Source organism: Oncorhynchus kisutch, linkage group LG4 (assembly GCF_002021735.2).
Source record: "Oncorhynchus kisutch isolate 150728-3 linkage group LG4, Okis_V2, whole genome shotgun sequence".
Taxonomy (NCBI): domain Eukaryota; kingdom Metazoa; phylum Chordata; class Actinopteri; order Salmoniformes; family Salmonidae; genus Oncorhynchus; species Oncorhynchus kisutch.
This window is the reverse complement of record NC_034177.2, coordinates 47,893,592-47,906,713: the sequence shown is the minus strand read 5'-3', so window position 1 is coordinate 47,906,713 and position 13,122 is coordinate 47,893,592. Positions and strand designations below refer to the sequence as shown.

General features: G+C 46.0%; 1 protein-coding gene across 1 annotated transcript in view; it reads left to right on the top strand.

The window, feature by feature from the left end:
• Positions 1-13,122, top strand: part of LOC109888715 (hepatocyte growth factor receptor-like) — a 70,552-nt gene that overhangs the window by 18,859 nt on the left and 38,571 nt on the right. The window contains exons 3-4 of the mRNA XM_031823132.1: positions 7,003-7,194; positions 11,178-11,339. Coding sequence (XP_031678992.1) covers positions 7,003-7,194; positions 11,178-11,339 — 354 coding nt within the window. The remainder of the gene's footprint in view (positions 1-7,002; positions 7,195-11,177; positions 11,340-13,122) is intronic.

Below are 13,122 nucleotides of genomic sequence, written 5' to 3'. Positions count from 1 at the left end.
ACAACCATGCAATCTCCATAGACAAACATTGCCAGTCTTACTGAAGAGCTCAGTGACTTTCAAAGTGTCACTGTCATTGGATGTCACCTTTCCAACAAGTCAGTTTGTCAAATTTCTGCCCTGCTAGAGCTGCCCTAGTCAACTGTAAGTGGTGTTATTGTGAAGTGGAAACATCTAGGAGCAATAATGGCTCAGCCGCAAAGTGGTAAGCCACACAAGCTAACAGAAGGGGACCGCCGAGTGCTGAAGCACGTAGCGCGTAAAAATCGTCTGTCCTCGGTTGCAACACTCACTGCCGAGTTCCAAACGGCCTCAGGAAGCAACGTCAGCACAAGAACTGTTCATCTGGAGTTTCATGAAATGGGTTTCCATGGTCAAGCAGCCACACACAAGGCTAAGATCACCATGCACAATGCCAAGCGTATGCTGGAGTGATGCAAATCTCGCCACAACTGGACGCTGGAGCAGTGGAAACGCGTTCTATGGAGTGATGAATCACGCTTCACCATCTGGCAGTACGATGGACAAAAGAAGGGCAGAACTAGCTGTGTTCATATCCTGTGTCAATTAAGAAAACGAAGGTGATATGCACATCCCATACTTAATGCAGATGTTCAATGCAGATGTTGTTGTTTTTTTATCTCAATATCAAATCATTTCTGGGTAACAATTAAGTACCTTACTGTGATTGTTTTCAATTCAAATGGTAAAATTAGAAACAAAAATAGCTTCTTACCTAAGAGCAATTTCTCAAGCAAGAAGTTTGTTAGGACTGTCTGGGAGTGGTCTGAGTGGGGAGCAGAAAAAAAACACATTTATGAGCTGTTATTAGCAGAGAGGTTTCAAACTCATTCTTATTGGTCTATTAGCTAATGTATTGCATGGTGATGTCACCATGGAAGGCCAAAACTCCATCCCACCAAAACAGCCTGAAATTTCAGCTCCTACACTACAAGGGCATTATCATATTATTTTTTATAATTTCAACGTATTATTCCAACCTCATAGTGTGGGAAAACGTGTTTTTGAGTCCACTGGGCCTTTAAAGTAAATAAATGAGGCATGCACACAGTGCTCCCCAGGCCCTGCGTCAATGTACACTGATAAGCAAAGCTGTCAGACCTAGAGCCAAGATACAGTGTATAGTTTCCTGACCCTGTTTACAACCCTTGGTTATCTGGTTCATCTTAAAGTCCCTACTGTTGGAACTGCTACTGGTGCTGGGGTCCTTCTGTGTTCCCCCCACCGTGTCTCATATACAGTTAGCTAAGGTTTTAATGGTTCAGTGTGTGGAAAATCCTTCTCCCTTTGCTCCGCGTTGGCCCTCCAAAAAATACAAAGAGAGAGACCAGACAGACAGACACACACACACACACACACACACACACACACACACACACACACACACACACACACACACACACACACACACACACACACACACACACACACACACACACACACACACACACACACACACACACACACACACACACTGAGAGCCCTAAACACACCATGCAAGTGGTAGCGGGATGGCCTGAAGGAAGGGGCAGGTTTTCAGACGTTTAACTTCACTCACCGTGAAGTCATCACTAAGTAGGCTCTTGCCAAACGTTTTGCTGCTCGCTGGCCCGGGTGGAATTGATTAGTCCAGACTACTACTGACTGAGAACCAGGAATTCCGTTTCAATTCGTTTGGCAGGAAAGGGCTTTAAAGCATGTCAGGTTGGATCTTGGATCTTTGAAAAGCAGTTACGCTCCTTTGGATTCGTGCATGTTCCCCATTCCGAGTTGGATATGTTTCCTTATTACTCATCAGGGAGCATTGGCCATTGACAACTCCTCTCCGGTGCACTCTGCTCTGGGCAGTTCCTTTTCATTACACCAGAGTCCATTACTGAAATGTAGTAGGAGACAGTGGGGGTGGGTTCATGGTGGAAAGTATTCCCACTCGAAGTCCCTTCTGTCTGTCGGTGGTTGGTCATGAATACGAGTGGATAAGCGCTAATGCTAATAATGTACGGCGGGTAAATGATGGGCGCTAACTCCGCGCGTCCCACTGCCCCAACACTAAATTATCCTCAATTTGCGTTGGTCTGTTTGGTCTAATTGAATTAACATGCTAGGCTGGCGGCCTGCCGTGCAACAGTAAATATGTTGTGTGGACTGGCTGGACTATCGGTCACAGAAAAGAGAAAGTCTTGGGCTAGTGAAGAATGTTCTATAGGTCCATGATGTTCCCTGTTTCCCTCCCATCGTCCGATATCAGTCATTGTTTCGATGACGGAGTGTAGCTACGTGCTGGAAGAAGAGCTCTGAGGATAGAAGTTCATCACAGTACGACCACAAATAATATCTTTGGCCCAAACTCTCTACAGCTCCACACTGCACTCCTCTTGCTATACGAGACCAAGCTTAAGGAGCAAATTATTAGTAACTGCATTCTTTAGCTTAGGGAGAGAGAGAGGGAGGTGCTGGGTCATCATTCACTCATCATTCATTCAGCCAGTGTGTGTGTGTGACTATATAGAGTGTGGTACCCAAGGGTAGCTGCATTGTTCCTCGGCAGGATTCACAAAGGCTCCCACAGCCCCCCGGTCTGCGTTGACAGATAATTTGACTATTCAAATGAGCCACGGACACCAAGTTGTGCCTCAGTGACAGAGATAGAGAGAGGAAGAGAAAGAGAGAGAAAGAAAGAGAGAAGGGTGAGTGAGTGAGTGGAATGATAGGAGAGAGAGAAGGGAAGGGTGACAGGTGGAGAAGAGTGTGAACAGGGAGCGAGAGGGGAGGAAGAAACAATGGGAATGCGGGGTAAAGGGAGAGAGGGTTAGAGAGAAGTTTAGAGTGGGCCCTCTCACCAACAGAGGCTTTTAGACCCTGTACTTTTCTCCCTCAATTAACTGAAACGCTCGTTCCAACGAGGGTTGGGTTTAACACTCCAAAACAGAAATGAATATTATTCAGCCTGACTGAGTTCCTCTGGCGTCTGTTTATATGATGTGTGAAGCTGTTCTCTGTCCGGGCTCAATGCACCCATGCCACCCTGGGTCACCATACCTAACCCATACACACATATTCACACACTAACCCCTAACTCTGCCTGGCATCCGGAGGGCACGCATCGCCCCCAGACCAGCTGCCCTCGGCGCGCCAGGGTCTAATCCAACCTTATTGTCAGCTTCTCTAATTCCCCTGACACAAACACACACACACACACACACACACACACACACACACACACACACACACACACACACACACGTACCCATACACACAAGCTATGTATATTGTGTGGGGGCCTCTACACACACACAAACACACATATACGTACATGTGTAATTACTCACACACAACCCATCAACACCCCTTCCAGACTCTACAAAACATACATATACACACACCACACTTGCTTCCTAATAAGTACACACAAACAACAGTCAGTGCAAGCTGTCAGGGGGCAGAGTTGTGTTATTCTAGTAAAAGGCCAGCTGACTTTGTGGAGAGCTTTGCTGCCCACTCAAGAAATCAGCAATAACAAAGTGTGTGTGTGTGTGTGTGTGTGTGTCTCTACCTACTCTAAGCAGTAGCTCCCAGTGTATTTTTATGACTGAGTGAAGTGAGTGTGTAGGTGTATGTCTACTATTAATAGTAACACAGCCCCGGGCCTCCCGAGTGGCGCAGCGGTCTGAAGCACTGCATCGCTGTACGTGCTGCATTACTACAGATCCTGGTTCGATACCGGGCTATGTCACAGCCGGCCACGTTAGGGAGACCCATGAGGCGACGCACAATTGACTCAGCGTCTTCCGGGTTAGGGGAGGGTCCTTGTCCCATCGCGACACGGTCGACAGGTGTACAGTGTTTCCTCCGACACATTGGTGCAGCTGGCTTCCGGGTTAAGTGTGCAATTGTGTCAAGAAGCAGTGCGGCTTGGCGGGGTTGTGTTTCAGAAGACGATCGGCTCTCGACCTTTGCCTCTCCCGAGTACCTACGGGAGTTGCAGCGATGGGACAAGACTGTAACTACCAATTGGATATGATGAAAAAGGGGATAAATTTTTTTATAATTATAAATAAAATAACAAATAGTAACATAGCCCCAGCCCAGTGGTTTTGTGTGTCGCTAGAGCCACTGGTGTGTCTGCTCTAAGGGAGCCTTGCCCGAGGGTCAGAGTAGGTGTATGAAAAGGACAATAGACCTCTCTCTGCACCTTGTCTGTACCCAGCATGCGGATTACACACCTCTCTTGACTCTGGCAGGCCTCACACACACATACACACTCATGTAGACACACACACACTCACATGGGTCGCTAGCGGGCCCCGCGGAGCAGTTAAACACTGAGCCGCTGCTGCCATAGTAACTCTATCGCCTGGCCGTTGTGTTGCAGACAATGGCCGGTGGTTAAGTGTGGGGGAAAAAGGTGTACAGTGTCTCACGTATCCCGTCGGCTTCTGTTTTACTGGACAAAAACATCTTCCTAAAACTTGGGGAAAGTTTGGAGACCCGAAACCAGTTGGGAGTTCACCTTCCTTTGCCTTAAAACGTCACATTCAATTTCAAATCGGGGCCCCCAAAAAATTGAGAGCTAGAGAGAGAGAGAGAGTAGAGAATGTAGTTAACCTCGCTAAAGAAATCGTTTGCCATGACAACAGCGTGACCATTCTTCAAGACTGTCTTACTGTGTGCCAAAGAAAATCCCTAGGTCTCTAGGATAATAGCAATGGGGCTTCAAACACGACTTGTCAAAACACCCGTCCACTGTCCAGTTACGTCCCCTTGATCCTCAGCGTTACCTTCACAGAGTTCCATGGAATGCTCCAGAACCCTTTCTCTTTCTTCGTCTCTCCCTCCTACCGCTCAGCGTTGCTTTTACAAACACTCCATAGGACCCTGTTTGTTTGCTATCAAAATAATCTCCCCTGGACCTGTTTTTGGAGCGGTTCTGTGGTAATCTCCATAGTATCCTGGCTTGATGACATCTCAATCTCGGGGAGTAGTAAGAGAGAGAGGTCCCAGACTTTGGACCATTTCCCATGGACTGTATCTCATGTGGTTTACTTGCGTGAGAGGTGCGGACAGCGGGAGTTATGATGGATCAAAAGTTGTTGGCCGGGAGATTCCGGGCAAAAGTAAACCCACACACACACACTGTAGACACATGAAATACGGTCCATCCGTCATCTGTCCCCCCCCCCACACACACACTATATCTTACCCACCTGATCTATTTTCACTCTAGGTAGTCAGTCCTCTCTCTCCTTCTCAGACGTCAGATATTATTCTCCTCTTCTGAAAGAACGATGAGGTTCTTGTAGAGTGAATCAACTCCGGTCTGACAGCTCAGCACCGCTGGCCCTCTGCAGTACAGCTGTGGCTTTTGGCATTACGTACAGCCAGAGATGTTGGCCAGCCTGAGCCTTGAGGATTTACCTCTGTAGTTGTCTCTCTATCTATCCTACCCTTGCTATAGCCTTGGAGCTAGTTGTAGCCAGTCCAACCTGGTTTGGCTTATGATAGATACAGGTATATCGTAGCTTTGAGGCTGTTTTATTGTTTGTTTGTCTACCAGCCAGGACTGTCTTTTCACCTTGGAGCTAAACTCACCTGTAATGGTCTACTCTGTAATGGCTGCTAGAGAAAAGCTGCTTGCGTGATTTACTACTCTCCCATTGTTCTCCTCAGCTTCAAAGCACGCCTTTGAGGTTTACCGTGAGACATTTCAGTGTTACACATCGCAAGCAAGTCACCCTGACTTAGTCCTCACACGTAGTACTTCGTTTACAGAGAGTCTCTCTTTGGGTGCTTCATTAGTTGGCTATCCCTCCCTGATTCACAGGCACCATCAGTCAGTGTGGTGAGTGATTGTAAGATCATTTGAAAATAAATGACCCACTTGACCTGCATCATTGTATACCCTACTCTCTCTCTCTCTCTCTCTCTCTCTCTCTCTCTCTCTCTCTCTCTCTCTCTCTCTCTCTCTCTTCCCCCTCCCCCTCCCATATGGGTTTTGGGCCAGTGTTGTGTTCCTTGCTGAGTGTTGTGTCTGGGCCCTTTGGAGCGTACAGTGAAACAGTAGATGCTGCCAGGCCGGGCCAAGTGGAGTTAGTGGTAGGGGCCCCAGCCTGGATCTCTTAATCAGTAACCCTCTGCCTCTGTAGTCTGTAGCTAGCACCCTAAACTCTGTAGCTGGCCCCGCCTGTTTAGTCACGGCCCCCGCCTGCCAGCCTCGGATTTCATTAACTATTGATGACCGACTGGGGGGGGGGGGGGGGGTCCTTGACCTGAGAGCTTGTCTAGCTTGACCACACCAGCCCCCCTCTCCCTACCCCGAGCTTTCTCCACTTTAAAGACGGGTGACCTCTTCTAATGGTTTAATGACGACGACTTAGGTTACTTTCAAAGCAGGGTGGCCAAGTGAAAAACTGCACAGGGTTGCCATTGCCAGACAGTGGTTCTGGAGAGTGGCCGAGTGAAAACAGGCCAGGCGCAAACACACTTACAGGGTGGACTTTTACTCTATTACTAATGGGGAAGACTCTTGCATGCCTATTGGGCGAGCTAGAGAGAGGGAGACAAATAGGGAGGGAGAAAAGCAAAAGGAGAGAGAGAGAGAGAGAGAGAGCAGTGAGCGTGTGTAATGTCATGGCAGCCGCACCGGCACACATTCCCAATGTGTTTCCCATGAATTCCTGACACACACACACACACACACACACACACACACCGTGCCAGCCACAATTCAGCTCTCCATTACGAGCAGGGTCCGACGAAAGAGCAGATGAGGAGGCTTAGGGAGCCCTGCTCTCCATCCCTCCCTTTTACCCTCATCTGACAGGGGCGTGGGGGGAGGTTGGGGGTCTTGGGAAGTACTGTGGCTCATCAGTTGAGACACTCGGAATGTAATTAGTTAAAAACCACTGGCTGCACATGACGTATTTCATGCAACCGTATGTGATCCACATATCTTATGTAGCATGTGTTTTCCTCCCCGTGTAGAGTTCGTCAGACGACTCGTTTGGCTGTGGGAAGCATGAGGAGGGCTACCGTCTGGAGGTGACCAGTACCATGGCCAGACTAGACTACTTCAGCGGGCAGTTCAGCAACGTCCTGCTCACCTCCATTGCCGTGGCGACTGCACAGGAGCAGACCGTGGCCAGCCTGGGCACCGCAGACGGACGCCTCATACAGGTAGGGGGACAGGGGGCAAGAGGGAGCACTGGCAACGAGAGGGGAAGTGTAACACTTTACTTAAACAGCCTTACGAGAGTGGGAGCAGTGAGAGTGTGAAAATCACACACTCACTCAATGCAAATGAGGCAGCATGAATGAGTCCTTTTAGTCCAAAAAGTTCCTTGAACAGCAAAGGGTTGGTGCTGTAACCTGCTTACCCAAGAAAAAGGAGGAGGAAGAAACCAAACCTAACTTTGAATTATTCATAAACAAAAAGTCAATTGAACTCCTGAGTGTATATAGAAGGCTCAAACCTGCAAAACTGTCTGTTGGTGCCGTGGCCAGGCAGCATAGTCTCCCTTTCTTATTGTGCATGTAAATGGGGCAGGACGGTGGTACGTGGCCAGTGAAACCTGACATTTTGGCAACACAAGGAGCCGAGACACAGGTGGCAGCCAGTACAGGGCCAGGTTAGGAAACACCACAGCTGGGAGGAGGGTGGCTTCCTTCCTATTTGCTCAACACATGACCCTTGACCTTGCCTCGCCATGCTTCCACAAACCCTCCTGCTGCGTTCCACCGTGTGTACCATCTGAGCGAACAAACCACGTCTGGGTTTGCCTATTAATGACAAGTACAGCCAATGGTGGATTTCACTTTCCCGCTTCCCATTTGTGTGTCTAGGCCCTCGGCGGCGGTCTCACTGTCTCCTAGAGAGGCAGGATTTACTCAGCAGATGGCTCAGTCTAGCCTGGTCCCAGATCAGCCAACATCCTGCCCATTTACATGCATAATGCATAACCGATCTTGGACCCGGCTAGGTTGAGTGAGGTCAGGTGGAAGTGGGAACGCTGACGGATAAGAGCTTTGGAGTGGTTGCTCTATCTTGCATGTCCCTGTAAAAGGAAGCTCTGTTTGGCCTCAAACTCTGATGTTTTATGAGTACTTTCAGGAAATACTGTGTTGACAAAAAGTCACGGAGGAACGATGGGAACGGGCGAAAAAGTCGACGACAGCTGCGCGGAAGCAGGGTCATGAGCCGAACTGCCCGTTAATGGCAAGCGCCCTGAGCTTCGATGACACGTTCCCTCGCACAGCATTTCTCTCTCTCTCTCTCTCTCTCTCTCTCTCTCTCTCTCTCTCCACCGAGTCCCCGCAGCTGTTGGCATGTTTTTTTTTTCTCACTCTTTTTTTTTGTTGTTGGTGAAATTTCTAACCTCATTGTCTCGGGATGGGGGTCTGGGAAGGAGAGAGCAGGAGACCAGCTGTCCTGAGAGAGGGATACAGTGGACCTCATGGGGTGGGGGGGGGGGGACTTTAAGAGACGAGGTGAAGGTATGGAGAGATTGGTAGAATAGAAGAGTTGTAGCATGAGAGAGAAATATGGGACCGAGTGTAGAAAAAAGAGGGAGAGAGAGAGAGAGCTTGTAAGGTTGAACGATTGCTTCTAGCTTATTAGAATCCTAGGAAAGGCCTCTGTCAACTGCCTTTCTTTCTGTTTAGCCTTTGTTCCCAGGGGAAAATGCTCTTAGCACCAATGGAGAGAACAAAAGAGAGAGGGTAGGAGAAAGAAAGAGAACGATGTGCTGTGTTGTGCTGTGTCCCCGTGGTCTCTCCATTCTGGCTCAGGAAACCTCTCCCTATGGTTCAATATCACTGTGAAAATAGCACAGTGGCTGTGTTTATAGGCTAACCCTGTCTAATACAATAAGCTGTAATTCCGACCACTATTAAAAGAGAAAGAGACTAGGCCATTCAGTCTTTGGTTGTAGCTGAAGAGTGGAGCAGGAAATAATAGTGTTCCCTATGAGAAAGGAGACATGCCATTCATTGACTGGCTGAAGTCTCTCACAAAGAAGACATTGGTTTTCAGCGTCAGTGTATCAATGCTCCAAGGTGCCTTGTCAACAAAGGACCTTGAAAACAGGCGTTAGTGTCCACGTCTGACTACCTGACATGACTTAAGACTAAGAGGGTAGCAGCCCCCCTCATACTCTTCACTGAAATGCAATGGTCATTTAAAGTGAGCACAGCTGACACGCACGTACACACCTTGCAGAGACACACACCTGGCGGAGGGCCACAGTCAATGAAGAGATAAGGGGAGATAGAAGGAGAGGAGGGGTGGGTGGGTGATACAGTGGATGATTTAAAGTCAGGACATAACCACACTCTATTACAGCCCACTGTTATGTTTCACCCCAACCCAACCGGTTCTGAGCTCCAAGCCAAGTTACTCCAGGTGTGCGCTGCACTGCATCTGTGTGTAGGAGTGTGTATGTCTGTGCATGCGTTTATGTGTGTGTATGTGTGTGTGTGTATGTGTGTGCGTGTACAGGCGTGTGTGTATGTGTATGAATGCGTGCCTACGTCGACGTGTGTGTGTGTGTGTGAATAAGGCTTCTGAAACACCTCGCGACATGTCCAGGTACAAGATGCTCTTTTGCTGCTCTTTCTGCCTTCGGGCAATGTCTTTTGTCCCTCCGTCTCACTGTAGCTCCCTCCACCTCCATGGTGGTTAAGCTCTAATCTGCCAATCTGTCATCTCACTCTCAATATAGCAGCAGTATTACCCTCCACACAGTAGTGGGAGTGGCTCGCCGGGCCCCTACAATGCCAATGGGGGAAAAAACACACACTTTGCATGTGACGTGAAACATCGTTCAGTGTTACTGTGTTAATAGTCCCTCACAACTAGATGACCTGGTCTGCACCACCAGATTCCATGGCGTTATCTCTTTGTTACCATATTCCATTCTATTGCAACCTTCAGTCTTGTACGGCACCCGATTAGTAGAAACAGCAGAAGATTGACTCAGCACTAAAAGGTCTTACGAAATCACCATGCCCAAGTTCATGTCAAAAAAAAATCTGGATCAAAAAGGCTTGGAAGGGGCCGAGGTAGGGTCTGTGGTAGGGGCGTGGTCGGCCTGGCGGCCTGGCTGAATGACATTTTAGAGGCCGTTATCTTGGTGGTGTAGAGACATTTTTGAATTTTTAAGCCAATTTCCTGCATTTTTACTCATTTCTCCATGGAGCTGAGAGAAATGTTTGCAGTCTGAAAGCTAATTTCCTGCCATTCTACACATTCTATTTATTCTCCCATGGAGCTGAGATAATTTCTTTCCACTTTTAAAGCTAATTTCCAGTATTTTGCCATGGCTAAATTCTGTGTTATTTTGCTCAAGCATATTAACAAAGCCTATACTGCTAAATTCATTGTTCAGGTAATTGTCAATGTTCCCTGACTATCTAGCTTTTATTTTGGGGCCTGTTAGTTATCAAATATTATGTTATTTAAAGGCCCAGTGCAGTCAAAAACTAGACTTTGCAGTGTTTAAAAATATATATATTTCCACACTATGAGGTTGGAATAATACTGTGAAAGACCACCTGAAATGTCTGCCTGTTTTGATGGGTTGGAGTTTTAGCCTGGGGACATCACCAGGTGGTAAATTCGTTAATTGACCAATAAGAAAGAGAGTTCCAAATCTCTCCCAATAACAGATAGTTTTCAGTTTTCCCCTCCCCACTCAGACCACTCCCAGACAGTCCTATCAAAATTCTTGCTTTCAAAATTGCTCTTTGCTAAGAAGCTACGTTTGTTTATTTTTGACCATTTTAACTGCCAACAATCACAGTACTTCAGTGTTACCCAGAAATGATTTGATATTGAGATAAAAACTGCTGCGTTGGACCTCCAAAAATATATAGGTCCATTATCTTTCCTACATACTTTATATTTGGTTTTAGCCGTTTAAGTTTACACTGAAAGAGTTTCTCCCGAAATTCTACACTGTATGGACTTACGCAACCTGAAGAAACACTTAGGCAGCCTGCCAAAGTACAACACCCCACAGTGCCTTTTTACATTATTACATTGCTTTATTAATAAATGAGGTATGTGTGGCATCTCCGGTAGACAGGGGTGTTTTTAAAATTATTAATAAATGGTTGAACTCTGTGTTTTACTGAGCTGGCCTGGCCTCTGTCTTCCCCAGGTGGTGGTCTCCCGTTCCAAACGCAGCACGCCCCACGTGGACTTCCGCCTGGATGACTCGCGGCCCGTGTCCCCCGAGATGGCTCTCCTGTCCCCCCAGCGCCACCACGGCTCCCCCCAGCGCAGCCAGGACGGCTCACTCTTGTTGGTGACAGGAAATAAGGTGGGTAGTCGGTAGACACAGGAGAGGGAGTATCAAAAGACAACACACACTCAAAGACACACACACACACACGCACACTGTATCGACACACACACACTTTATATTCATAACAGACATTCTTTACATTGCTGGTTTGATGGAAACAACAGCCCCCTGGTACTAAAGCCACAGTTTTCAACATTGACCAGAGCCAACAGATTGTTGGAATCAATGTCCTACAACAGTTCTGTAAACGTTTGTTCGTAGAAACGGACCAAGGCGCAGCGTACGTTGAGTTCCACATATTTATTAAAGAAGTGAAACTTAGCAAAGACAAAAACAATATAAACAATAAACTAACAACGAACCGCGACTACAGAGAATGCTAACGTGCAATAACTCAAAAACAATATCCCGTAAACACAGGTGAGAAAAACAGCTACTTAAATATGATCCCCAATTAGAGACAACGATTACCAGATGCCTCTAATTGGGAATCATACACAAACACCAACATAGAAAAACGAACCTAGAACCCCACATAGAAATAATAACCCCCCCCCAGTCACGCCCTGACCCACTCTACCATAGAAAATAAGTACTCTTTATGGTCAGGACTTGACAAGTTCAGCCAACAGTTGAAAATAAATGTTTTCCCCGAATGCCCACATTGATCAGAGAAATAAAAAAATGGATTTAATTGAGTTTTTTTTCGTCACTGGCCTGAGTACAATACCTCATAATATGAAAGTGGAATTCTCATTTTTTTTTTTTTTTTTTACAAATTAATTTAAAAAATGAAAAGCTGAAATGTCTTGAATTAGTACGTATCAACCGCTTTGTTATGACAAGCCTAAATATGTTCAGGAGTAAAACATTGCTTAACAAGTCACTTAATAAGTAGCATGGACATCCGCCTATGTCGGGCCTTCCACATCTGCGGTTTTTGTTAGACCTTGAAATTCCGAAAATATTTATTCTTATGAAAATGTCTGTAGCTTCCGTATGGTTTAGCCTAGAAACGAGTATGACCCTACTGTGGAAAGGGTAGACTCTCACGAACACAATGTTCTCTGTTTTGGATGTAGTTTTGTGCCACCAAAAATAAGAGGTTAAATATTTGTCAAATAAAATGTATATTTCCTGAGCTTTCTTCTATCTCGTAGATATAAGACAGACACTTCATAACCTTATTCTCTATTGTTTATTTTTTTAAACTATTTGACTTTTTTGCCATTTATGAATGTGTTATTCAATGTGTTTCTATGGGCTATAGTTGTAAAGGCCAAATAACAATACTATTAATTGATACCTAAAGGGGTCCTAAAACTCTAAATCAAATAGCTAAATGATCCATGGTAAGACCATCTTAAAACAATTCCATATGTTAGCCTAGTAGATATAAATGATGTACAATCCAGGTATGCAATGCTCTTAGAGACATCCAGAAAGACTCACAGCTGTAATCGCTAACAAAGGTGATTCTAACATGTATTGATTTGCAACATTTGTCAAAAAACATGTTTTCACTTTGTCATTGTGGTATAGTGTGTAGATAGGTGAGAAAAAAATACTTAATCAATGTTGAATTCAGGCTGTAACACAACAAAATGTGGAATAAGTCAAGGGTATGAATACTCCCTGAACAGTATGATGTTTTTACAATGAAGTAATGCATAACTATATAATATTATAATAGTAATGAAATAGGGTATTTTAGCTTAGCAGATGCTTTTATCCAAAGTGTCATATAGTTATGTGATCAATGCAGGAATTAAACCCACTTATGTACAAAACAAACTTG